Source organism: Trachemys scripta, chromosome 2 (genome assembly GCF_013100865.1).
Source record: "Trachemys scripta elegans isolate TJP31775 chromosome 2, CAS_Tse_1.0, whole genome shotgun sequence".
Classification (NCBI taxonomy): domain Eukaryota; kingdom Metazoa; phylum Chordata; order Testudines; family Emydidae; genus Trachemys; species Trachemys scripta.
Window position 1 is genome coordinate 3,453,955 of NC_048299.1, and position 27,499 is coordinate 3,481,453.

At 53.6% G+C, this 27,499-nt stretch overlaps 1 protein-coding gene across 1 annotated transcript in view; it reads right to left on the minus strand.

The window, feature by feature from the left end:
• Positions 1-27,499, minus strand: part of NBEAL2 (neurobeachin like 2) — a 186,933-nt gene that overhangs the window by 63,942 nt on the left and 95,492 nt on the right. Inside the window, 6 exon segments of the mRNA XM_034759758.1 lie at positions 7,197-7,303; positions 8,040-8,346; positions 9,917-10,002; positions 17,651-17,733; positions 18,075-18,199; positions 19,850-19,931. Of these exon segments, the coding sequence (XP_034615649.1) occupies positions 7,197-7,303; positions 8,040-8,346; positions 9,917-10,002; positions 17,651-17,733; positions 18,075-18,199; positions 19,850-19,931 (790 nt within the window).

Genomic DNA, 27,499 nt, shown 5'->3' on the forward strand with positions numbered 1-27,499 from the left:
GGACGCCCTCCCAGAGCCCGAGGGTGCAGCGATCTGGGACAGGGTCCAGGGGAGAGATACTGACCCCCATAGGCCCTGGATCAGGTTCTAAACTCTGGCCTGCAGCCTGCCTCTGACATATGGTTTATGAAGTCTCATTTCTGCCGCCCTTGCTCTGTGCCAGGTTCCAGGGCTCGGTCTCTAGCTTTTAGGGGGGCGGAGGAAGGAAAGCTGGTCTCATCTGGGGAGCAAAGATCAGGACACAGGAAAAACAGGCCCTTCTCTGAACTATCAGCAGTCAGGTTCTGCTCTCCAACATCACACCAGCACAGCGCCGGAGCCATGCCACTGAAATCAGCGGTGTTACTCTCGGCGTGACAGCATAACTGAGCTCCAAATCCATCCCTGGGTGCCTGGAGAGGGGGTGATCTCTGAAACCATCTCAGGGCACAGAGTCATTTAGCCGTGTTGTGAACATGTTTATGGGCAGCAGGCCAAGCGGCTTCCACACAGATTATTCCATGGCTAACGTAAGGCCAGACCCAAGTGACGCCGGCTACACGAACGAAACACTGACTCTTCAGGATTGGGCCCGCGTGCAACGCAAGATCGAAAAGCATCACGTGGTTATGTGCACAGGGGATGTCCGGTTACCCTGCAGAGTAGACCTTAGTCCCCCTGCTAAGTGCAGTCTCCCTCTGCTGCCAGCCATTGCTCCGCTAATCTCAGAGTAGCCGTAACTCCCTCCCTGCATTGTGGGGCTTGCTGGAGGGGTATCGCTTGGAGGTTTCAATCTTAACTCACCGCCAATGTATTAAAATACCATCAGGCCTGGTGTTGAGTCACCTATGCAGCCTGTCTTTCCCACAATCCCCTGGGATCTCACTTCATGGTGACCGCGCCCTGGAAAGATGGGGAATGGCTGGCCTCGACGATCAACTACGTCCCAACATGGGGTCTGGAGGCACAGCCTTTGCACAGACAGCATCATTTCACAAATACGAACGGCAATGGCTCACAGAGCCCTAGGCAGACACGCAGACTGCCTGGGAGAGCCAGACATCCATACCTGCCTCCCACCCCCGAGGCCGTGTCATAGGACGCTGGAGAACCAAGGCGGGGTCCCTCCCCTGGGGGGGGACCTTTACATGGTCTAATGGAGCTCCCCATTAGGAGACTTGCCCCGCAATTTCATTTGAGATTTACCTTTGCTCTAGGGCTGTCAAGTGATTAAAAAAATTAATCGCGATTATTCGCGCTGTTAAACAATAGAATATCATTTATTTTAAATATTTTTGGATGTTTACTACATTTTCAAAGATATTAATTTCAATTATAACGCAGAATACAAAGTCTACAGTGCTCACTTTATTTTTGATTACAAATATTTGCACTATAAAAAACAAAAAACCAAATGTCTTTTTCAATTCACCTCATACAGGTACTGTAGTGCAATCTCTACCATGAAAGTTGAACTTACAAATGGAGAATTATGTACAAAAAACCACATTCAAAGATAAAATAATGTAAAATTTTAGTGCCTATAAGTCCACTCAGTCCTACTTGGTCAGCCAATCACTCAGACAAACAAGGTTGGTTGCAATTTGTAGGAGATAATGCTGTCGGCTTCTTGTTTACAATGTCACCTGAAAGTGAGAACAGGCGTTCGCATGACACTGATGTAGCCGGCATCACAAGATATTTACGTGCCAGATGCGCTAAAGATTCATATGTCCCTTCATGCTTCAACTACCATCCCAGAGGACATGCATCCATGCTGATGACTGGTTCTGCTTGATAACAATCCAAAGCAGTGCGGACCAACGCATGCTCATTTTCACCCTCTAAGTCAGATGCCACTAGCAGAAGGTTGATTTTTTTTTGGTGGTGTGGGTTCTGTAGTTTCAGCATCAGTGTTGCTCTTTTAAGCATTCTAAAAGCCTGCTCCACACCTCGTCCCTCTCAGATTTTGGACGGCACTTCAGATTCTTAAACCTTGGGTCGAGTGCTGTAGCTATTTTTAGAAATCTCACATCGGTACCTTCTTTGTGTTTTGTCAAATCTGCTGTGAAAATGTTCTTAAAACGAACATGTGCTGGGTCATCATCCGAGACTGCTATAACATGAAAGATATGGCAGAATGGGGGTAAAACAGAGCAGGAGACATACAATTCTCCCCCCCAAGGAGTACAGTCACAAATTTAATTGATGCATTATTTTTTTAACGAGCATTATTAGCATGGAAGCATGTCCTCTGGAATGGTGGCCGAAGCACGAAGGGGTATATGAATATTTAGCATATCTGGTACGCAAATACCTTGCAACACCGGCTACAAAAGTGCCATGTGAACATCTGTTCACATTTTCAGGTGACATTGTAAATAAGAAGCAGGCAGCATTATCTCCCGTCAATGTAAACAAACTTGTTTGTCTTAACAATTGGCAGAATAAGAAGTAGGACTGATTGGACTCGTAGGCTCTAAAGTTTTACACTGTTTTGTTTTTAAGTGCAGTTATGTAATCAAAAAAAAAATCTGCATTTGTAAGTTACACTTTCACAATAAAGAGATTGCACTACAGTACTTGTATGAGGTGAACTGAAAAATACTATTGCTTTTGTTTATCATTTTACAGCGCACATATTTGTAATAAATAATATTAAGTGAGCACTGTGCACTTTGCATTGTGTTGTAATTGAAATCAATACTGAAAATGTAGAAAAACATCCAAAAATATTTAATACATTTCAATTGGTATTCTATTGTTATAAGTGTGAGTAATCGCGATTCATTTTTTAAAATCACGATTCATTTTTCTGAGTGAATCGCGTGAGTTAACTGCGATTAACAGCCCGACTTTACTCAGTTCCAGCTCATTACATCCAGTTATCCCATCCTACTGCAGAGTCACAGAAGATCTCCTGAAAGTCTCATAACAACAGAACCCTACTAGTTCTCCAGTTGTCCATAGAGTCCTCCTGGAAAGACAGGGTGGACAAGACCTGAATTTCGAATGGAACAAAACCAAGCAGGAATAATCGTCAGGGCCTCTCTGTTCTCCACAGAGAAGTTCAAAGAGGGCAGAGACATTTCAAATGCCTTGTCCGAGGCCCCGGCTGAGCCCTTCCCACCATACTCAGGTGAGGGCTAATGCTCGCTGTCAGAAGGCAGCTGTATTAGGGTTTTGTTCTGCTGCTGAGAGCAGCCCCAACATTTGCTTTCCAGTCAGGCTTGGAGATAACGGGCTACGTGTCTGGTTACGCTGCGTCTCTGGTCCCTTTCCGATGCACGGAGGGTGAGGCAGCAGGGGAAAGAAGATGCATTACTGTTTGTAGCGAGGCAAAGTCACCAAAGGAAACTTCCGCCTGCAGGGCCAACGGCAGATTAATGCAGAGGCCCTGGGGCTGGCGTGCTGAGCGGGCAGCAGGGAGTTACTGGGAAGGGAAGATCGGGAAACCCCGGAGAGCAGGATGGGAGGACAAATCACTAGGGATCTGCGGAAGGAAGCTCAAAGGAGACAGTTACAGGAGCTGCTCAGCACAAATGGGGACTTGGGTCGCCTGCGAGGGCACCCGTAGAACGGTCCCGAAAGCAATCTGACGTGCAAGTGATGCAGCCAGTCTGCGTCGAGCTGGGGGCAGATGGGATCAGAGAGGAAGGACAAGGATTCGCGGCCCAACACCTCATATTGCCGACACTGCTTTCCTCCCTTGGCCACAGGAGTCACGACTGAGCAGCACAGAGCCCCGGAGAGCAGCCTGCCCCTTGCATTTAAAAAGCCCACGATCGAAGTTGCCTGCTGTAAGTTACCCGCCTCTGCTCCCCCGTCTCCCAGCAGCAGCCTGGGTCGGACACGGATTAGCCAGCAGCTCCTCGGTCAGCGGCAGTTCTGCCAAGGACAGGACCGGAGCTGCCATTTCCCCGGCAACAGCAGCAGCTGGAGATGGCATCAGATGACGGAGAGAGGTGGAAAATCTTGTTAGCGTCCCCGATGATTGATCCCGCGGGCCTGGGGGGAGCAAGGAGCAGCAGGGAGCAGAGCGCAATCTAATTGCACTTGATTCTTTGAAAGAGGCTGGGCGGGAGCTCCGAGACACAGCCACCACGGGGCTGCTCGCCCTTCGGAGAACCCGCCTCCCTGGCTGTGTTCCCCTCCACGGCACAGCACCGGCCCGCAGGCCCACAGCACCCTGCTGGGACACTCCGAGCACGCCCAAGACAAGCCGGCGGCTGCTGCAGACGCGTGAGCCTGTGCCGGTGAGTTCGTGTAACACGTGCACTATTCCAGCCGTGCTGGGACAAAGGGACACCCAGAGGGCACATCTGAAAGAGGCGGGACCCGATCACAGCAGCGGGAGCCCCGAGTTTGCATCCTGGTTCTATTGCAGACTGCCTCCGTGGCCTCTGACAAGTCACTCCCCCTCTCTGCCTCACCCCGCCCCCCAACAAGACCCCTAGGGCAGGGTGATGCCACCACCTATCCCCTTGCCAAGGGCTGATTACTGTGCACGAAGCCCATCGCAAACCGTACACACCAAGCACCCTCTTCAATCAGGTGAATGGTTCCGGACCTGCCAAACAATCGGTGCCACCCTGCACTAATCTGTTAGCTCTCCACCACCGGTTCTTGCGGCCGGCAAGGTGGCAAAGGTGCAGGGCTGCGGTGCTCATTGGAGCGAGCGACGTTCTGACAGATACGCTCCCAGCCACGCGAACCCAAGTTCTGAAACACTCAGAACGGACGAAAGCCCTGGCAGGGCTGCAAAGGGCTAAGAGCGCTCCCACGACAGCCCGGATTTTAACAACAGAAGAAGAGCTGGTTCAGGGAATGCTGGAGCCACTCCTCAACTTAGAGCGCCGGCCTGTCTCCCCTCCCCAATTCCAAGCCACGTTCACCCGCACATCTTCGCCTGTTGCGAGGCCCCCTCGGATTCGCCACAGAAAAAGCTTCAGGTGTAGCTTCTTGTAGATCTAGGAATCTAGTTGGTAACAGTGGCCAATTTCAGCCTCTCTTAGGGAAAAGACACCCTCTCTTCAGCTGCAAGTGTTTGCAACAGCACCCACTGGTGGTCACTGAGATTCAGAGCTTGCCCGAGTGGCACCTTATTGGTTGAAGCTGCTAAAATGAAGAGCCCCCCTGGATCGCCTGTTTTGAAAAGATGGGCTCTCAGTGCCAAAGATGGGCAGGGGGCAGCTGGTGGGGGGAGACACGTGTGAACAGCGTGTGTTCTGAGCCACCACTCCGGTCAATGCCATAAATGGGAAAATTCCAGCCAACCCACACCTGGTTTGTTTAAACCGAAGTTAAAAATAACACACGGGAGAGAGGCGGAGCAAGATTCCAGCAGGGTCCGGCTTTCGGTTTGTTACGAATGAATGTAAATCTTCCTTTTGTGTACAAGTGAGGATTTAAGGGGTTTTCCGGGCAGAATGAACACGCACCGTGCCAAAGCCAGGCCGGACTTGGAAACTGCAGCGAGATGGATGAACGGTTGTAGATCTCCTGCGTGGAGGGAAGCACAGACTGATGGGCCACAAAGACCCACTGCAGCAGGACAGACTGCACAAAATGAAGAGCAAAGAGAATGTCTGTTTTTGTTTTTGTTTTTCTTCAAATGAATAAAAAGCGGCCTCCAGATAAAGTCAGGTGAATGAACTGCAGGCATCTGGGCTGGAACTCCGGGTTCAAGTTAGAAATGGGAGTGCGGCAGCTCCATACCCTCACCCATCGCATTTCCAGGGCAAGCCCGCTCAGTAAGTAAGTTAACAGACCTTTCCTAATGGTCAGCCCTGCAAATGCAGCCTGGGGATCAAAAACCTAGCTGGGCTCTTTCCGCCTCTTCCATTAGCGACAAGTAAGAAAGATCCTGAAATTAACACACAAGGCCAAACAAGATCAGCTTTCACGTGCCATGATGTGCGGCCACTTCTAGGGTGTGCTGGTTAACACCACACAGGAACACTATGCAACAGCTTAGGACAGGAGATGAAGGATGCTGAGCGCAAGTGAAAATAGTCAGGGAGTTTAGGGCCCGGCTGGAATTTGGCCAGGGCAGCAGGGTTAACAGTCCTACTGCTGAGAAAAGCGGATCGGAATCTTTAATGTGCATTGGTGGTCAGGATGCTAGTGTAAGAGGCACAACACTTGCACCACAATAATAGTGAGGACCCTTGTGTGTTGTGGGAGCCTCTCAGGACACTAAGTGCTGCACACGCCTAGGAAAACAGGCTCTGCCCCACACAGCATGCAAGCCGAATGACAAACCGCAGATCTAGGGTGAAGCTGAGGCTACAACATACATGCAGTGTGGGTCCGGGTGGATGTGTAGCACAGGAATTACAGGCTCCTCTCGGAGAGGGCACACAACCCAGAACAATGGCCTCTCAGCTTCCTCGTCGTTAGCTGGGTGTACTGCAGCATGACAGACCCCAATCTTTGGGGTGTGGGGGTGGGGGGTGTGACTCAAGAGACAGTTAATGGCGTCTGAGGGAAGAGAGGAACCCAAAGTCAACAGCTCAAGTTCCCGCAGAGCACCTGGCTCATTCAGTTACTTCTACCTGCCCCTTCTGCGGCGCGAGGGAAACCCTGGCGCATGTTTACCTAGAGTGCGCCAGGCTGCAGCCCCGATTCCGGCTCCTCACGGATATTTTGTTAAAATTTTGGGTGCACTTTTCCCCTCACCTTTTTATTTACGCACTCCCTATCCGTCACCCCACAAAGTCACGGGACCTCCTGGTCAACCTCCTCCTGGCCCTGGCGAAAGCGGCCATCTATAAAACCAGGGTGAGGAGGTTGGCTGATGGAGTCTCCTGTGACTGAGGCCTATTTCCGATCCTCCATCCGTTCACGTATCCGGGCAGAGTTCCTCTGAGCGGCGTCCACTGACTCCCTTGACGCCTCCGAGGAGCAGTGGGCGCTGTCCGGGGTTCTCTGCTCGGTGTCCCCATCTAGTTCACTTTGTTTGACCCTTTGACCGCACTCCTGTCTCCCTGTTCTTTTATTAGTTGTCCCCCGTAATTTTTTGGTCTCCAGGTCCTGTGGACGCCCCCCTTAGGCTTCACCTGCCCACTTCCTGGATCCCAATAGGATGAGAACAAGTCTCCTTGCTGAGACCAGCCCTGAAGCTGAAGGACCCGATTCAGGTTTTTCCAAGCAGAAGGAAACTCGGAGAGGTCCCTCCCACGCCGCCTGCGACCCCAGAGAGCCGGGGAGCGTACCTTGCTGTTCTGGATCAGCCGGATGATGTGTTCGAAGCAGTTGTTGCTGAGGAACATGGCTTGCAGGACTGGCCGGTCGCCACAATTCAGCATTTCTGGAATTGCATCTGAAGGCGAGAGGAAGAGAGTCATCCATCAACACAAGCCGAGAGGGGAGCAGCGGCTGAACCTCACTCCGTGGCAGAGTCGTGGGGAGAGGAGCAGAAATAAGGCCCGAGGGCCATGCAAGTGAACCCGGGAGGCTGGGACTGCCAATAGCTGGGTTAGCAGGCCACACGCGACCCACCCCCAGAGCTCCTGGGGGGACAAGAGGGAATTTGGAAAGCGGCCGGTGCCTAATTTCTAGCAGGGTACAGAGACCGTCCTCCCCTCCCAGGGAGGCGCCCGATGGAGAGAGGCAGCCACTCAAAGAGGATGCCGATTTCATGCCAGATGAACGGCCAGGCCTTGCCGACGTGAGGCGGGGTAGCCTCGGTCAGCACCAGGGGCATGCGAGCTGGTGCTGAACCCAGGGTAACAGCAGGCGAAGACGAGACGACACGCGGTGGAGCCCTTCCTTAGGCAGGGCTAGCCAGGGTGTATAAAACCGGGCGGATAGCCATGCACTCCCAGCAGCGGCCGAGCCACATTGCCCTGGTGCCCTGGGATGCGGAGCAACTTGCATCGCCTTGCTAGGGACTATGGGACTAACCCCAGGGACAGCCTCATCTCATTCCACCCCATCAGCGTTGTGCACGGTCAGGGAACCATACCCATCTTGTGCGGGAAAAGCTCACCGCCCCAGAGCCCTGTCCCCCCCGCACCCCGGGAACTCCAGGCCCAGCTCCTCCCAGAGCGACCTACCCAGCATGTTCACCCTGAGAGCAATCATGCCCTCCTCCCAGCGAGCGGCCGGCGGGCCTTCCAGAGAGGCCATGGGTTGGTCGGAGTTGAGGACCTTGAAGTAGCTGTCCAAGATGGTCCTGATCTCCACCTTGCGCTGGCCCGGGTTGCTGGCGTGCAGGATGTGAATCATTCCCACCAGGCTCTTCAAGGTCAGCTGCAGTAGTTTGGGGTCCTTGGTGTCTCCGTTCCGGGGGGAGCACCACCGCCTGAGCACCAGCATGAGGACCTCAACAGAGGCCGGCGTGATCACCTGCAGGGCATTTTGCTGTTGAAACAAAGCAGCCCCGTTAGTTGGCGCCCCAGGATTCTCAGACCCAGGGCGGGAATCGCGCCAGCGCGCTGGGCATTGTGCAGAAACACACGTGCACCGCGCTCGGCATGCTCACGTGCGACGCGATTTCACGCACAAGGGGCTGGGAAGCTGGGCCTCAGCAGGTGTCAGAGACTCCCCTTCTGCTAGCACAATCTAGCTTCCCGCAAGAGCGTCTAATGCTCAAGGCTTGGGTCTGTCCTGCAAATGCTGTCCAGTAGAGGGCAGTAACGCAGTCAGGCTAAAAAAGCCATGAGATCACGTCGCCCTCTACTGGCTGCAGCTTACAGGGAGGAAAGTAGACAGAGGATGGGGAAGAAAAGGAGCGAAGAGGACGATGATAGGAAGAAGGAAAGACGGTACCTGCAATATCTGAAGTGCACCCATTGCGAATCTGTCTCAGACAGCCTGTGCCCCACAATCCCCCCCTCCTGTATACCTAAAGCACCAGGAGCTGCCATAGGCTCCTCCCAGGACCCAAATCCAAGCAGTGCTCTCATCTCTTCCCGCATCACCCTCCCCACCAGTAATAAAGATGTGGCGGATGGGACGAGAGATTCCATGGGGCCTCGCAGGGCGGCGCGAGGCCAGACACCGGGAACACTGGTTTTCAGCCCTACTCTAGGCAGAGGCAGGATTCCAAATGCCTGAGAGGGGCAAGGGTGTTGACATGACATATTGCATTTTTCATCCCTAGATCACCCAGGAGGATCGGTTTCATTATCCCCATTTTATGGGCAGGGAAACTGAGGCACGGTGAGAGAACGTGACGGGCCCAAGGTCACCCAGCAGGTATGGGGCAGGGCTGGGAGCACAACCCAGGTCTCCTGATTCCTAGTCTAGTGCCGTTGAGCCACGCTGTCTTCAGGTGGCTAAGTATCGGTGTGTCAGACTCCCAGGGCCTGAGCCCCGCTCCTGTAAAACGAGGAGAACATCCTCCCTCCGCCTTGCTGGTTGACCTGTGATCTCCTCCGGGCAGGGACTCTCTAGACATTCATGCAGCACCTGGCACAACGGGCCCCGATCTTGCTGGGGCCCGTAAGCGCTGCTGCAATACCAGTATTTTCCCCCTAAACCAACACAAGGGACATTTAAAGGCAGTGCTGCCTCCGTCGGGGCTGTCAGGCCAGCCGAACGCAGCCAGCTCCACATCACACCTCCCCTGCTCTCCAAGGACACCCCACTAGCTGCGGGGCGGCAAGTGGGAGTGAGCATACAACAGGCGGCAAATGCAGAGGGGATCCAAGCAGTTTGCTTTTATGTCCTAGAAATGTGGGGCCGGAAGGGACCTCGAGAAGTCGCCTAGTCCAGCCTCCCCACCCTGAGGAAGGACCATGAAAAGCTACACCATCCCCGACAGGTGTTCGGCCCCCCCATCCTTAAAGATCTCCGGAAAGGGGTGTGGAATCCCGCATCCTTGGTCATCAGACATGCCACGCCCGCTCACCCCCCACCTCTCCCTCCCCAGGGGCGGAGCTTGGCTTTCAGGAAGGAGGGGACCCCGCAGCGGCTAGGGCCGAGTTACCTTGGCTCCAGAGATAATGGCTCCCAAGAGGTGGATGAGTCGCAGCTGGAGCGCTTCGGGAAGCTGCGCCTCGTCCTGGAAGCTCCCTGCAAAGGGCAAGTGGGGAGAGCGGTTTAGCCGGAGACTGAGCACCAGTCTCTGGAGGGGGGAGGATTTAGCTCGACCCCAAACTCCCACTTCTGGGGCACATGGAGAACCTGGGTTACCGCTGAGCAAAGGCAGGGGGGAGTAGCAGGTTGGGAATCAGTGGGGTGCGAGCACGGGGCTCTAGGGGCACGACTGCTGGTGAGATGCCCTGGATGGGGAGAGATCTCCCAGCGTACAGTCAGCGGGGGCTGCTCTAGGACGTGCAGCAGATGATCTAATGGTATATGGCCATTACGAGCGAACACGGGGATTTTCCCCTCCACTTGTGGCACAGCCAGAGCCCTTACCCAGGCTGCCAACCACTGGGGATCGGAGGAAGAAGGGGCCTCTCTTGGTTACATTTTCTTCAAGGTGAGCGAGGAAGGCTGGCCTTATGGGTACAGTGCCGGGCTGGGACTCAGACCTGCCACAGACGCTGAGTGTGGCCTTGGGCATGTCAGGCCTGACTTGATGCCTGCTGAAATCAATGGAAAGACTTTCCGGGGATCTGTATCAGAATCTTTGTCACTTGGTGCCTCAGTTTCCCCACTAGTAAAGCCAGGATGACATGGCTTCCTTTCTCTGCTGGGTCTATTTAGACTGTGAGCTCGGTGGGAGAGGGACTGGCTCTCACTGGGTGTATGTACAGCGCCTAGCACACGCAGCCTTCATTTCGGTTGCCCCTCTAGGCGTTACCACACTACACATTATAAATAATAACTTAGGGCACACTCAGATCACCACCCTGTCTCCAGAGGTGGAGTAAGTCATGCCAGTTAGGATGGGGCGGTAGTGCCCCTTGGGAGACCAAGGATTTGAGTCCCACTTCCAGTTTTGCCACTAACTCACCATGTGGCCTTGGTCTAGAATTTTTCTGGGCCTCAGTTTCCCCATCTGTAAGAGGAGGCTGACACAGCTGCCCCTCCACCCCCAGCTCTTCACTCACTATTTGGAAAGCTCACCTCCTACTCCTTTGCTGGAAGATGTTACCAAAGGGCAAACACACTCTTATTTAAAATGGACCCCAGCGAGCTTACGGGAGGGAGCCCGCCCCATGCAGGGAGGGAGAGTGGCTGCATTAGCTAACGCCCTTCCCAGATCAGAGCTGTACCGCTGTAGGGTGGGAATGCTCCCTCGGTCCCGCTGTGATAGGGATGTCGGGGGATAGAGGGGTGGGAAATTCTCTCATTCTGCCCAACAGCGAAACCCTCCCGGTGTCAACCCCAGCCCAGAGCGTGCGGATCAAACAGAACGTGACGGGCGCTCGGGAAGCGCTTTGAAGATGAAAAGCGCTCTGGCTGGGTGCGGCAGCCCCACTTCCTCCGGCTGGGAGAGAGCTCGCGATGCAGCTACTCTGGGAGGCAGCATCTCACCTAGAGGAAGCATCCAGGAAGCCAAAACCCAGTTTCCTACAGGAAAGACCCCGGGAGGATATAAACAGACGAGCGAAACGCTACTGGGCCCCTCAGCGCTCACGCCAAGGGCTGCTAACGGCGGACTGGTCAGGGACTGCTCAGCCAGCACCCTGGAACGCCTGCAAGCAGGCCGTCGTGCGAAACCAGTGCAGGGAACCCTCGCGGCAGGGGGAGAGGGGAATATTCTCCTCCTCTAGTTTGGCTCTGCCCACACCTGCTTCCATTCCCAACCTGGGCTCCCCTAAGGGGGTCCCGCTGCCCCAAAACAGTCACCTCTCAGGCCATGGGGTCTCCAGCACTTATGCTGTCACCTCAATCAGCTCCCCCTTGTTGGCAGACCCAGTAGAGAAGCCAGGAACTTTCTCCCCACCATCCCCCCAGGTCAGGCTGAGTCAGCGTGCGGAGAAGCCTGCCCTGCATCGGTGCCTTGGGCTAGCAGGACATTCACGTGTTGAGCGCGGGCCGGGAGGTGAGCGCAGCATTTCCCTCCTAGCGAGGGGCACGGCTTTATCATTCCTGTTTGAGTTACCATACTGCCCACCCAGGATCCGAGGCCCATTACGCGGAATGCTCCACACACACAAAATACAAAAGACCAAGGACATGTCACACGACCTTTGCACAGCGACGTTTGTGCAGAACGTCGCACGAGGCTTTGCAGAGAGCGCGTTCCACACCTCACTGGGGAAAACAACGCCAACCCGAGGGAGAAAGGGGAAACAGCATAACAGATGGATTAAAAGCCGTCCAACCAACACAGACGCAATGCACCGAGATTCGAGAGCAGGAAAGACACCTCCTGTGAGTCACCACGCTTCTTTCTCTAAGTCACTTAATCATTCCTCACATCTTCCCTTGACAACTTCCTGCTGGCCTGAGCTATGAGGACCAGCGTCTGGCTAGAAACACTCGCTCACCTGGGTTACAAGCACCACCATCCTGGGTAGGTCAGAAGGCAAGAACAGTGGCTTTACACGGTTTACTCTCTTCATTTCAGAGGCAAAGGGACTGCTCCGTTTCACTTCTGTTGCTAGTCAGTTTCACATTCCGGGTATCATGTGCTACCTCCAAAGCAAACTTATTTGGGCAGGAAAGACAGGGATGGGGTTTAGATGGGTGTTTTCTTAAACAAAGCCCTTCTCAATGGAAGTTTTAAAAAAAACCCTCATGGAAACACCTCTTGACCTTCAGCATTGAACATCTTCTGTGGCACTAGCATCTCTGCATGCCACACGCATGGTTCAGGGAGCTGGTAACGGGGCATCCAGCTTGGCTTGCTGTTTCACTTACAGGAGACTGCAGTGCTGTCCAGGCACCATACAGCTTAGCGTAGTACTATTACAGGGTTTGGGGCCAGGGCACGGTGCAGGAATCCTTGGGGGAGATGTTCTCTGGCCTGGGTTAGGAGTAGATCAGACTAGACTGCCTCAGTCTAGGCAGCCCTGGCCGTAGGTTTGTAATGCCAAGCTTTGGCCTTCTCTAGCTCCATTGTTCAGAGGATTTCCAAGCACATCATGCTGGGGTTTATTTAGAGGCTGGAGAGGCATGTGTCTCGGCCGGTTTAGACACAACCAGTCCTGCATCTTGGCAGGGGGTTAGACTAGATGACCCTTCCGGTCCCTGTGGGTCTATGATTCAACGCTGCTTCTACAAGACCTACGCCCGGGGCCAAGTCTGAGCTGACCCATTTCCTTTTAAGGGCAGCAAGGAGCGTACCTGAGATCTCAGCATTTTTCATTGTAGATCTCAAAGCCCTTTACAAAGGGAGGCTCACGAGCATTCGCCCTGTTTTACAGCCGAGAAAGCCGAGGTACATGGAGACTCCCGCAGCGCCACACAGCAATCTGGGACGAGAACCCGGCTCCCCGGTCGGCACCCCAGGCAAGCAGCAGGATGGGCACCGAGAAGGGGAAGAGCGAGGATGAGAGGAGTGAGGTTGTGAGTCGGGTGTGTGAGTTGGCAGCAGAAGGGAGGGTGCTACAGAAAAGGGAAGGAAACAAGAGACAGATTGGAGAAGATACCAGCAGGCACATGATCAGAAGCGCAGCTACCTGCATTGATACAAACACCAGCCACCGAAAACCCCACGAGGCTTCACCGCCCAGAAGCGGGTTTTCCCCAAAGGAAATTCTGCCAATTAATGCCATGAGAAGACTCATGTGGAGACGCTTGTCCCCGGGCACAGCGTGTGCCTGCCAGCTCATTATCTAGTAGGGCTGCTGGACGTGGGGCTCAGGGGAGGTTTCTCTGGTGCCCCCCGATTCTTTGTGGGACAGGGTGGGATTTTAACAGCGCCGCAAAGGGCCCCAACCTTGCAGGTGCGCAGTGCTTACGGCCGTCGCTCCCAACAGGCACCGGGAGAAATCAGCCCAGATGCAAAGGGCGTTTTTCCTCCTAAAAATAACTGGGCAAGGGGATTTACACCATGTGGTCAGAGAAAAACTTCCTGCGTAGTTTTAGGGGCTTTTTCTGCCCCGTCATGACTAGAAAGGGGCTACCGATTAGCTTCCCCGCAGCAGTCAGATGCAAGTTCTCCAGTCACAACCCTGCAGCCTCGTAGCTCAGAGGCACTAACTTAGGTGTGTAAAATTAAGTGTGTGCGTGTGTGTGTGTAGCCTTCAGAAGGGTCCATCCAGTGAGGCACCCTCCTGTCTAAGACACACCAACCTGGCATCAGGTGCCTGGCAGGAGCTCCTGGCGTGGAGAGGCTGAGATACCGGAGGAAAAAGGAAGTCTACTGTTCCCACTCTAGAAGTATCCACCACTCCGGTGCCGTGTGATCAATGGAAAATGGTAAATAAGGCATTAGGGGCACCCAGTCCTACGCTGAAACATCTGGAGTCTACGGCCTCCCTGTTGCACAGGGGAGCGCTTGCTGGTGCACAGAGCAAACCCATTAGCATGCAAAGGAAAGAGCGCCAGTGAGGATAAATCCCCAGCTAGCAACAGAGAATATTAAAGCCAATAAGTAACGTGCAATCAATCCACTCCAACAGGCTCCGCCCCCATGGGAATGGCTGCCTCTTCTAAAAGCAGCGCTAACATCCGGGTTTTGATTTCTGCCCCCGCCGCTCAGTCCTCTCATACACAGGTGGTTTAATTCAGACTAAGCACCCCAGGCCAGGGACCCCATCTTTACTTGTGCCCTGTATAGATATTGCTAATCCTGAGCCAGGCCAAACTCTGAACCCTGGGAGGTTACCCCTGAACTAGACATCCAAGTACCATCTGTTAGCTAATCAGAAGTGCTCAGGAGTTCTACTGGTCACTTCCGACATGTGTGTAAGTAACCCACACGTTCATACGGTCCAAAGTGTTTAATACAAGATCCAATCTAAAGTCTCCCAATGCAAGGAGTTGCCCTGTGTAGCTTATTCGCCATAATAAAATACAGGGCTTCAACTCAGCTCATCAATAAAGCACAGGACTTGTTCAAATCTGAGCCTGGATATAGATTTTGGATTTCACATATCCCTGCAGTTTCGGGGTGCCTGAATCTAGGGTTTTTCTGTAACCCCACCCCTGCTCTATTTCCTCCGACAGTACAGGCCTCCAGTTAGTCAGGAAGTTATTGGTGAATTCAAGTTAATCTTAGAAAATGAGGGGCTATGTTGAAATGGAGGTGGGGGGGAAGGCGAATTTCATGAAACCCAACCCTCCCACACCCTAGTTAAAAAGTAAATTGTAAATGGGGAGAGAATTGTGTTTGCAGACTTTCTTCCTTCTTTATAGTGTTGTGGAAAAGCCTGGAGGGGTATTTTCAAAAATGATGTTTTCCATTAGAAATTCAGGGCTTGTTCTTGGAAGATTTCCAAGTACAGGACAATGAAAGAGGTTGTGTCATCTGGGAAGCAAAACCTACAAAGCTTGAAGTCAGATTGTCTAAAACTGTTTATTTTGTGTAATGCCTATTTAACTGCAATGCCCGAGAAACAGTTGGGAGAAAAGCTCTCAATAAAAAAAACAACAACAAAAAACCCTCCTTCAATGAAAGCTCCTTGGTCCTCCAACAAGACTTTCACCAAGAATAGGGAAAATGAGATTTGCCATTTCTAAAACAAACAAGAACTTGGGGGGGGGGGGTGGAGAACCAGCACTTAACTGAAGATGCTGGAATGGTTCATAAAGGGATCTGTTTCTCTCAGTGTTTGAGTAAAGCAAGCACAAAATAAAGTTTAAGAGTGAACAGAAATAATCCCCTTTCCCTAAATTGGGTTTCACTCCAGCCAGCCACAGAGTCCTCCAAGAACAGCAGGTTAGCCAAGACCTGAGTTTCTAATGTAAAAAAAATCACCAAGCTGGGGTGGGGGATGGAGCTTTCAAAAAGTAAAGAAAATGTCCAAAGCGTATTTTTACAGCACGGCAAGCAACCAGCTATTTCTCCCCCTTCCAGTCAGATCGCACTGGGCTTTTCATCTCCAATACAAAGGAAGGAAAGGTTCATTTGTGAAGTGAACGGGGTCAAGTCCAGAGGTCCATAGGCTGCAGCTCCTTGCAAGAGAGCCACACGTCCAGCTTTCTGAAACAGCTCCGCCCCATTCAATCAAGACTCTTCCTCTTCAGATGCCATCAGCACGTGAAGGGACATGGTAACGGGACGGAGCAGCAGCACGGACACCCCGCCCCCCCTCCTCAGAAGTGGTCACTTGCTCCTCGGGGACGACGTAGCTGGGAAGGAGTGGCTAGGAGGACCGTGCCACTCTGAGAGGCAGGACAAGCCCGTTTCCCTGTGAAACATGTTATCGGGCTGCTGCTAGCGCTGGTTATTTCTGGTAGCCCTAGCTCTTGGTGGAGAGCCCAACGAGACCAGCCGGGCGTGCTCAGTCACACTTCCCGGAGTCTCCATCATCACTTGGCGCTTGGATGGCACCAAGATGAGGTTGAGCCTGGTTGGCCACAGACAGCAAACACACAACGGTGAGGAGACTGCACGGGGTGTACCGATGCTAGCCGCCGAGCCATCCCCCATGCCCAGCTCCTGGCCCATCCAATCGGTGCAGGCTCCCACCAGGAGGCTGGAAGGGAACTGGGGGGCCACCCACGCTGCTGCCCCAATTTGTAGCATTCCCCCTCCCTCTCTCTTCGCTGCCATTGTCCTCTCCTGGAGGGAGGCTGAAATGAATGAGCTCTTAGCAGCACCAGCTGAGATCAGGGCCCCATCGTCCTGGACACAGGAAGACAGTCTCTGCCCCACAGAACCTGCAACCTACCTGGACAAGAGAGACAAAGGGCAGGAGGAACAGGACGTTCCTCCCCCCCCCCCATTTTACAGATGGGGTGACATGGAAGGGCTAAGGGTGGTCGTGCAGAGCTCCAAGTCCCAGACCGGCGCTTCAGCCGCCAGCCCACCCTTCCTTGTGCAAACAGCCAGGACGTTCCATCTAGTCCCCCTTACAGCTCTTCCAAAGCCTCCCCCGTTGTGGTGCATCTCAGCACTGCCAGTGAAAGCCCCCAGACGGCTCCCAAACTCCAGGCCTTTCCCCGGCCTCTGAGTTTTATACACTGGCACACATGACCAGGCCAATGCTACTGGGTGGAACTCGCTCAGCGTCCCAGTGGAGGAGTGTCCACATTACGAACCCCCTGCCCATTTGCAGACAGCCTCAGCAGAGAGGGCCCAGACTGAATGGGTCTGGAGAGTCAACTCCTCTCAGAAGCCCAAGGAGTGGGTCCTTCAAATTAAGCAGTAGGCACACTGCTATGTGGAGAAACAGGAGGTCCAGTTTCCAAGGCTGATAAACCGGTACCTTTCGCCAAAACTACATTCGCTCCCCATCCCCATTTGAAACAACGCACTCAGTCCCCACTCCTACGGGATACAGGGACATGAGAGGCAGAATGGGGTTCTGGGTAATATGCAAATACACTTTCTCAACATGTACTGCCGGCTCACAGCTGCCATCTGGCAGCGCTGGGGTCCCGCCTGTAGGGAGGAAATCTGGGAAGTGCAAGAGTGCTTTTTGGGTGCACACACTGCTCTTTTCAACACCAGAGAGCCCCCAGTGCCAGGGAGGAGGAAATCAAGGGTCATTAAAGACGATAACAACAACTGCCTGGAAAGGTTAGGGTGACATTTTACTCCAGCATAGGGAGGGAAGGAGGAGGGCTCCTGAACAGAGAGATAACAGCACTGGAGACAGACGAACCTCCAACCAGAGCTGGAGGAGGGGGGAGTTGGTTGTTTGGCATTTACCTTGGAAGAAAGTGCTGAACTCTAGAGGCAAAGCAGCTGGTGCAAACTTGTATTTGCTTTTCTCTTTCATGCTGATGATTTCCCTAGAAACACAGGAAACGCAGGGGAAGTGAGACAGGATTCCAGGCAGGGAGCAGCTAACAGGGAGCAAGCCGGAGACGGGGGCGTTGAAATTACTCGGCCCAGGCATCCGAGTGGCGCAGCGCCGAGTCATTCGATGCCCGTGTGTCATGCTGCATGTTTGAAATGGGGAGTGACGTGTCTCGAGACCCCACTCTCCGACACCCCACACCGACGGGTTTTATGCAATGGATTATGGCTCATCATCAAATCCGACCCCGCAGGCCAGCCGAGCTGTGACAATCTGACTAGACCACAGCACAGCGAGACCGTCCACACAGGACGCTGCTCCACACCCACTCACCCACTCAGCTGCCGCCTCCACGTCTGGTAGGGGTCGAAGAGGCATTCGTAGAGGTGCAATGCATAGACGGTTACGGTCTCTAGCTGAGACCTGCTGGGGGCACACTGCTCCGCGGTGTTCTTTAGCTGCAAGGATAGAAGAAACCGAGTTAATTTGCAGCATAAAAAAAAAAAAAAAAAAAAAAATCTTCGTCCACCCCCCACTAAATAATCTTTAACATTCAGTCGTGCTGCTGAAAAAGTGCCTTGAAGATGTGAAGTGCTATTGAAACGCTGTATTATTATTCAGGCTAATTTCACTCATTTGATCATAAGCTCCTTCAGAGGAAGTGGAAGAGGGTGTGTTTGAGTCTGTCGCAGCTGCTCTTGAAGGTGACCTTTATTATTACTACCTCCCTCCAGAGGACATGGGCTGGGATCAGAGGGCCTTTCTGCGCCAGGTGCTGTACACACACACTAAAGAGACAGTCCCCACCCTGAAGATCTCACAATCTTAACATATGATGGTGCACAACAGGGGGAGATGAACAAAAAAGGCAGAGGGGGAAGACAGCCAAATGACTGGGTGTGTTCTACTAAGCAGCAGTTGCAATGTGGCCAGTGACCACAAAGGATGTTTTTAACAACCCAACTGACCATTTTGGCCTCCTTTGATAGACAAACGCAGCCTGAAAAAGCTTGTTTGATTTTTATTTTTTTATTTTTTTTTTTTTTCCCTGGTTGTTATTTACCTTTGAAATCCCCCCAAATGTCAAGTCGGATCATTCCTGGTGTATCTGGATGACCTCTGGGAGGCCTTGGGGATGCTTACCGTGGATTTTAACAAGGGCTGAAGGTGTGGAGTCTTTAACAAAGGCTTCCTTTTCCAAAGTGTTGATTAGTCACTGCATTAAACGAATGCCACCAAAAAAGTTCTACGCAGCCTAATTAAAAAATCCCTGCCCCTTGTAATAGCTCAACTTTCCCTCCCTACATTTAAGAGGTCACCGTTCAGCTCTCCACTTAGTCTTGCATGCTAGACAGGATCTGGGTGTCTAGCGTTAAACAGGGAGCATCATTTTCAAGCTGCCTTTGTTAATCACAAAACACAATAAATCAGGCACACGTCCAATTTGTTTCACCTTGGTGGGTCACCTGTAAGGGGTGTTGGAGAGGGGAAGTGAACCGGCCAGTCATCAGAATTTCTTTCGAGTCACGGCGGTCCCCCAGAAGTCATGAAAATGTGAGCTCCATAATTTAACAGTTCGCCCTAGCATAGTGTCCCACTCAGAGCCACACATTATGGCATTACATGGTACACGGGACCTTGTCTGGGCCTGCTGCGCTGGCATGAGACTCACTCACTGAGTGCAGAACGTGTGCGCAGCATAGGAACATGTCACTTCCTGGCTGTTCTTTGCGGGATTCAGTGTCCTGGCCCCTATATGACAGGTCAGTGACACACTTCATCCAGGATGAGGCCTTAGAAGAGAGCTCTATGGCCCAAGAGCCAGTATATTCCAGGTTCACAGATTCGAAGGCAGAAGGGACCACAGATCTAGTCAGATCTCCTGTATAACACAGGCCAGGGGAAACCCTTGCGTTTTGCTGGCTTCTTAATATCAAGAGCCCATATATGGATTTCGGGTCGATTTCAACAACAGGCCAAGCCCAGATATAAGCATTGCCATGCTCACAGCATGCAACTTCCACTGCTACCGGCGGGGTTATCTAGAGGCCCTGTGTAACGGGGCATGTGCCTGGCACAAACACACATGCTAGGAAGCCGGCGCTTACCTTGGCTGTACATGCCACCAGCAACCTAAGCACCTCGTGGATAAAAACTGGCGTCCTGTCGGCTTGGACATTTTCTAAATTCCTGCAAGAGAGAAAAAAAAAGAGGGGGAGGATGAGAAATTCTTGCAATTGGTTTAGATAAGGAGCGGCAAAGGGGAAAGCTGTGTACAGTTTGGTTGGCAATAGATTGGCGGGGGGGGGCGGGGGAGGGGGGTGGAATCAGCCGAGGTTTGCCTGGTTTTTAAGTGAATTAGTCTATCACCACAGTAGTTAGCGATTTATCCATGGCTCCCCTTGCCTCAGGGCAACTTTTAGATAGTGGTCACATCAGCTGGGTCTTAAAAAAAGAGAGCCATCACCCTACCCCTCATACTGTCCCAAGGTCAATTAACTCAACTGGATGTGTCTTTTGCTGCACCCTACAGGCACTCAAGCAGATGAGAACAGTCTGACGGAGAGACCGAACACCAGCAGACAGTAACGCTGACCCTGCTGTCTGACTAGCATTTCAGAGAGTGCTTGTTGGAATAAGTGCTTGAGCAGGGTAGCAAATGGGGCCGCTCATTCCATTCACTCCCAAGAGGAGCGTTCTCCTCTAGAGCATTGGCCAAACCCAGCGTTGTGAGTTTAATCCTTGAGGGGCCATTTAGGGAACTGGGGTAAAAATCTATCTGGGGATTGGGCCTGCTTTGAGCAGGGGGTTGGACTAGATGACCTCCTGAGGTCCCTTCCAACCCTGATCTGCTACAATTCTAGATCTGCAATGGGGAGGCACTGGAGTGCTGCAGAGGCAGACCTGTGCTTGTCCCAGATGGGAAAGTAACTGAAGGCAGAACCAGTCCCAATCCTACAGCCAAGCCCATTGCCCTATCTCAGACTCTCAGAGAGGCATTGGTGGAGTCCCACCCAGCTCTCCTCAGCTAAAGGGAAGTCCCTTGATAATTGCCATGGAGTGAGATGGTAAACTGGAGGAAAGGAAAGGGCGGCCATGTCTGTCCATCCACCTCCCCAGCAACAGGGGAATCAGACAGGGCGAGAGCCCTTCTCAGCCAGGGGAACTTTCCGATCAGGACACACAGAGGCAAATGCACAAATTCCCTTTAGGAAATTAATTCAGTCCCAAGTGAACGTTGCCTAGAGAAAAGTGAACTTCCAAGAGCTGGGGCAGAAGAAGGTGCCAGGAAGAGCTTACCAGCCCTTGCCAGACAAGGCCAGCTTGGATCTGGTATAGAGCAGGTTCCAGCCACATCAGTCTACGATGAGCCATCACAACCCCCAAGATTCTCCTCTCCCCTACCAACCCCTTAGTCCAACTCGAGCATCAGAAAGAACTTGATGGGCAAAGGACTTTTGAAATGCTCCCGACAGACACGGGGGAGTGGGTAGCTCAAGATTTGCACTGGTCAAGAATTTTCCATTTTTTGCGAAAAAGCGTCCGCTTTCTGTGGAAACCTGAAGTATTTGGACATGTTGCCTCACCTCCCACCCCCACCCCCAGTCTTCTCTATGGGCTGAGCTCTCTGGTCGGACTAAAGCTCCCATGATGCATGACCTCCCCTGACCAAGAGGAGAGACCATGTTGCTTCATAGGAGATGTAGTCCACCCAGGGAGCCCACCCCATGGATGAGAATAGGGGGGTGAGTCACCCAAACTACAACTCCCATGAGGTATTGCAGCAGCACTTCAGAATTTAAGGTCTTTTGGATTTTGGCTAAAATTTCAAATTTTTGCCAAGAAAAACTAAATTTTCTGCCAAAATTTCTCCCTCCGCCCCAACCAGGTTTAGTCAAGAGCTCTCTTCTTGGCAGGACCAGTCTCTCAATTCCCTCTGTTCAGTCCAGTGTCCCCATCATGGCTGCATCTCCAGCCATAGCATTTGTGGCAACAATAACCATAGTGTGGCTAAATGCTCTGAGATTTGGGGTTCTGAGAAACCTCCTGAAAGCCCAAGTTTTGGGCCAAAAAGCCTGAAGTTTGATAGATATTGCCACCCACCTCCCCCAGTGCCGAGCTGGCCAGAACTTCCACCGGGACCCCCTCCCTTTCTGCTGCCAATTAGCCCTTCTGGCCACAGCTTAGAAGGGAGGCCGTGCTGGGGGAATGAAAGATGAAGCCCACAGCTGGCTGTGGAGAGCGAGGCAGGTGAGGGAGGTGATGGAGCCTGGTCTTGCTGAGGGGAACGGAAGGGGTAGCTTGCTGTCTGAGAACAACCATTGGAGGGGAGGACAAGAGAGGGGAGAAGAGCAGGTCAGCCCAGCCAGAGGGTGTGAACGTCACTGGTCTGCACAAACAAACCACAAATCCTGACACACACAAGTCCAATTGTTCAGAATTGGCCCTTCTCCAGAGCTAAATATAAAGGCAGCGCCCATTCTGGGGGTGGGGGTGACAGAGATGAGCCTTTGCAAGACTCGCGGGAGGAGGCAGGTGGATGGGTTCTCCTCAGAATCATGCTTCAAAGGGACCCTCAAGAGCTCAGTTAATGAGGACGTCGGCTGCCAAGTCTCCCAAGTCACTGGGTTGTATTTGAGGCCCTGGCTCCCCCCGGCTCCACTGTGAACATGAGTCAATTATCAGCCCTTCCTTATCTCTGGCTGGCAGACGGCAGGCACCAGCAGGCAGGAATGCAGGAAGGGAGAGAAAACACGGGTTTCCAAAGCCCCCTTCCAGGACTAGCCGAAATTCACAGGCTGGGAGGGGAGGGGCGGAAAGGGGACAGAAGGGTCTCCCCGTGTCAGTGCGGCGAATGACAGAAGCATTTGGTGGGGGGAGTATTGGGAGGGGGGGTGGAGGACGGATCCACAGCCATCCAAGGAGGAGTGGCCCCCCCGAGTCTTATTTCACAGACCTGGAACAAAGCAGGGGTTCCTCCCAGCTGCAGCCCAACCAGAGGGAGTTCACCGGAAAGTGGTTGAAGTGATCCGGGACTGACTGAGAGGATTAAGAAGAATTGCAGGTCTCTCAACCCAGCTAAGCACTAATTAAGCAGGGGTGGGGGCGGGGGCGGGGAAGAGAGAATAACTGGTTACATGCATGTACCTACATTGCAAACCATCTACATCATAGGTTGCAACTCCCACCGTCTCTTGCAGACGAAGGATGCCAGAAAAATTGCACGTGATAGGTGTCATGAAGAAGTAGGGCCGGCTCCAGGCACCAGCCCAGCAAGCAGGTGCTTGGGGTGGCCAAGGGGAAGGGGCGGCATGTTGGGCTCTTCAGCGGCAATTCGGCGTCGGGTTCCTCGGTCCCTCTCGGAGGGAAGGACCTGCCACCGAATTGCCGCCGAAGAGGAAAGCGGCGCGGTGGAGCTGCCGCCGATCGCAATCGCGGCTTTTTTTTTTCCCGCCCCCGCCGCTTGGGGCGGCAAAAACCCTGGAGCCGGCCCTGGGAAAAAGGAATCCCTTGGAGGAACAATGGCCTTTGTGGTTAAGGCATATAACTAGGACTCTGCGGGAGGATGCACAGGCTAGAAGCTGGATCTGCTGCTGCCTGGGCGGCTGACACATCCACGCTCCAAGCTGACCGCTCTGGCAGAGCGGCGACTGACGGGCCGTGAACCTCACGGGCCCAAGCCTCACGGGATGTGCTGCCCACAAAAGGGCCTGATCGGTGCCGGTGCACTGCTTAAACCTGGAGGGGCCCCGGGAAGGGTGGCGCGCACCTACGCAGATCCCCAGCTGGCTGCTACGACAGATCCTGTTCTTTCACCTAGCTCCTGGTCCCTGGTTTCTAAGCCCAGCTCTGACTTTTGACTCTGGGTTCCTGGCTTCTGATTCTGGCTCCCGACTCGGGTCTCTGGCCCCAGACTCCAGCTCCACCCACTAGTCCTCACTGCACATGCCCCAGCCATGACACTTGGGACATCAGACTCACTATGAGACCTTGGGCATGCCCCTAGATCTCTGTGCCTCAGTTTCCCATCTGTAAAATGGGGCTACTACTTCTTTTCTCTCACCCCCTGTCTGGTCCATTGATGCTGTAAGCTCTTCAGGGCAGGAGCTGTCTCTTACTAGATGCATACACAGCTCCTAGCGCAATGGGCCCGTGATCTCAACTGGGACTTCGACATGCTGCCATAATACATAACAGTAATGCTGCTATTGCTCTTCACTGAGGGCGGGCCAAGGGGCACAGGTAGGAGGAAATCACTAGCAAAGAACATTTTCTAATGGAGGGTTGTACTGGGCTGTGGAAGAATGAGATTTGAAAGGATGGAAAAGCTGATTTGTTCATTTGTCGATCATTGAAATTGACCAGGGATCAGAAATATTTGCAAGTTACGATGGGTGAAAAAACAAAACAAGTGCTGGGTCTTCGGGGACGTCCGCACTACGAGCTGGACGTACCGACGCCAGCACCCGGAGCCACACCCAGGCGAGCACCGAGCGGGCTAGCGCGCTGGAAACGGACGCAGAGCAGAGGTGGCGCGAGGACGTGCCCAGAGCCGCAGACGGGAGCGTACGGGGAACGGCGAGTCCTTTGCGCCGCTGCGGCCACGCTTCCGTTTCCAGTGCGCTAGCCCAATCAGAGCTAGTGTGAGTCTGGCTCCTACTCCTGGACCTGACAGCTCCCGCTCCAGGTGTCTACGTCCTCAGACAGCGAGCGGGTGTCATGTTCGGGGATCGGCATTCTCTCCTAAAGAGCCTCCATCCCCATCCTGAGGGGGCGCTGGGGGAAGGATGCAAAGGCTGAAAGAGACCTACTGGGCATGTTTCATCTCTGGGGATGATCGGAAGCTAAGGGGAGAGAGAGAGAGACAGGAAGTGACCAGGGCATTAGCTAAGAGTCCCCTCCCAAAGGCAATCTGTAATGTTCAGAGCCATTCAGCATCTCCTAAAACCAATACCCCACCGTCACCATCTCCTACAAAGCCAGTCTACCACCAGCACACGGGACAGGGAGAAGTGAGAAACTTTACCCCAGCGTCATTTTTAGCTACTGAAAGCTCATCTAGCAGCTAAGAATAGGGGAACTGGGAGCCAGGAGACCTGGGTTCTAATCTCAGTTCTGCTGCCAACATGGCAGGCGGCTCTGGGCAAGTGGCTTGCCTGCTTGGTGCCTCAGTTTCCCGCTCTACAACAGGGACGACGCTAGGAATGCTGATGTAAAGACAGAAGCGCAAATGCTAAAGATCCTCCCGCTTAGACCTGCATCTGACGCACAAGGTTTTCACTCCTGTGTCTTGTTAGCCACATGCAGCCAAGAGGGCAAACCCCAAGCAGCCTGGCAAACCCCACACTAGGCTCCTCCCTCCCCTGATGGCTGCCAGCTCCATTCATCCCCCAGCAAGAAGATCAGGGCTGTCTGATAGGAGCCCCAGGAGCAAGACCCCTTTCTGAGCGTCAGCGGGGCTACTTCTCTGCTTATAGCCCATTCCTGGTATTACTGTAGCTCCTAGGCACCCAGCCAAGAAGATTGCCCCACGGTGCTAGGTGCTGTACAAATACACAGCGAGGGCGGATGCCTACCCGAGAACATGCCATCTAAACAAACAAGGCAGTGTGTGGGAGGAAGGAAGAGCCATTAACCCTATTGTACAGATGGGGAACTAGGGCCCAGAGCAATTAAGTGACTTCCAGGGCACATGGTGAGTCAGTGGCTGTAAACAGACCCTCCTTCCTCTCGTCATCTGCCCAAGCAGATAGCACAGACTAGCCAGGCATCTTTACACCCTGGGCTCCGGAGTGGGGACAGACGTGCCGCGCCGGAGCCCGTCTCCCAGTGCCTTGTCTGCTTTGCTCTCCTGCATGCTGGACGTGCTCCTCCGGCACCTCTGGGGCTCCCGCTGAGTGCTGCAGGCAGCCCCAGTTGGCAGGCTGGGGGACAAGCTGCGCTGCTTAGCAGTCAGGAGAGAGGCACTGAAGTGGCTGCTCCACTTCCCCTTTTGATGGCAAGCAAACGGAACCCCCCCAGCACCTGCCCACCTCCCGAGCCAGTGTGCAGATCCTCCCTCGCTCTTGCTGCGGGGGGGGGGGGGGGGGGGTGGGGGGGAGAAACCGACAATACAAGCAGCTGCATCCCCCTAGCAAAGGCTCTGACAGCGAGGTGGGGACAGACTCGGGGTTACCGTGCAGCACTGGGAGACAGGACTCCTGGGTCTACCCCCAGCTCCGCCAGGCAAGTGCTGGAGGAGCCTACCCAAGTCACTTTGTGCGCCTCAGTCGCTCCGCGGGTAAACACTGTACCTGCCTCTCAGGGGGGCTGTGAAGCTAAATACTTCAGTGCTGCATTATCTGCCGAGCTGGGGCAGGGACCGTACCTGCTGCAGCATGTTCTGCGCGACGGGTCGGAAGGACGGGCCAGGCACTTTGTGACCTAGTGGCTAGAACGCTGGACTGGGTTCTGTTCCTGGCGCTGCCACCGACACAGTGTGTGATTATGGCCAAATCACTCCCTCTGTGCCTCAGTTTCCCTGTGTACATAATGGGAGAATACTAGCACTGCCTATCTCCTGGGGGCACGGAGAGCGCATTCACCATTGCAAGGAGCTTTGATCCTATGGCCATGAGGACCAGAGAAGGACCTGGAACCACGCAGACAAAGTGCTGGGGGAGGGAGGCAGGCAGCAAGGGAGGGTTGGGAATTGGAGTCATTTCCTGGACGAAGCAGGATGTGGCAGGACATCGGGGGCACCTCGAAGGAGGGAGTCCAGTTGTGCTCTCAAAATCAACCCAGTCACCCCCAGCGCAGCAGAGATCAGAATAAGACCCAGAGTCGCTTAGCGCCCAAGTTGCTCTCTGCAAGGTGGAAGATTCGAAGGATGAACGAGTTCCAGCATCTCTCCGGCGCGAACCTACCCCGGACGCTGGATTGAAGCGGGACGGGCTGCTCTCCCGGGCGAGGCAGGGGAGAAGGGCAACGTGACAGCGCAGCACGCACGTTGCAGCTGGGCAGGAGTCGCTGAGAAATACCGTGTCAACGGAAAACAAACAAACAAACAAACCAACCAACCCAAGTTGGCTCAGCAGAGACTTGGGCTGGCTCCGAATCAAGGGCTCTGGCAGGGTAGATCCAGGGAAAACCCCTCCTCTGCCCCCAGCCATGTCAAGGGTGCAACAACATTCGATGTTGTCCTGGCAGATTTCAGCATCTCAGCAAAGTGAAAGTTGGGGGTGGGGATGGCTGGTGTTGGGGGAACCATGCGGTCTGGAGGTTAAGCCCCTGGACAGCACCGTATCCTCTGCATTCTCCCTTCATTCCCTTCTAGCTACCTTCCTTCCTTCTCTCATAGTTCCCTGGCTCCCCCGCCCCCACGCTGCTTCTGCCACCCTCCCTTCCCAACCCTCCTCTGGCCAATCCGAAACATGAGCAGCGACTGAGCTCCTGAAATTCCAGGAGATAAGGCGGCTGAGAGCTAAGTTGTGCCCCCTTATCACCCAGCGCTGAGACAGACGTTCCGGCCACGAGACACTCGGGCGCAGGGACCCACCTCCTCCTGCTCACTCGCCTCGAGCGGACCTGAGACAGACCCCGGTGCTTTCCCCTCCCCCCACATGGCGTCGGACCGTCCCCCCTCCCCACTTCAAAAGGCCAGGGTGGCTAGATAGCGGGAAAGTAAGCTAAAGGCTTCACACATCCTGGTGTTGCCAAGGCTGGTAACAGTTGAAGGAACACGATGGTCTCACCACAAAATTAGCAACAGAATAAAA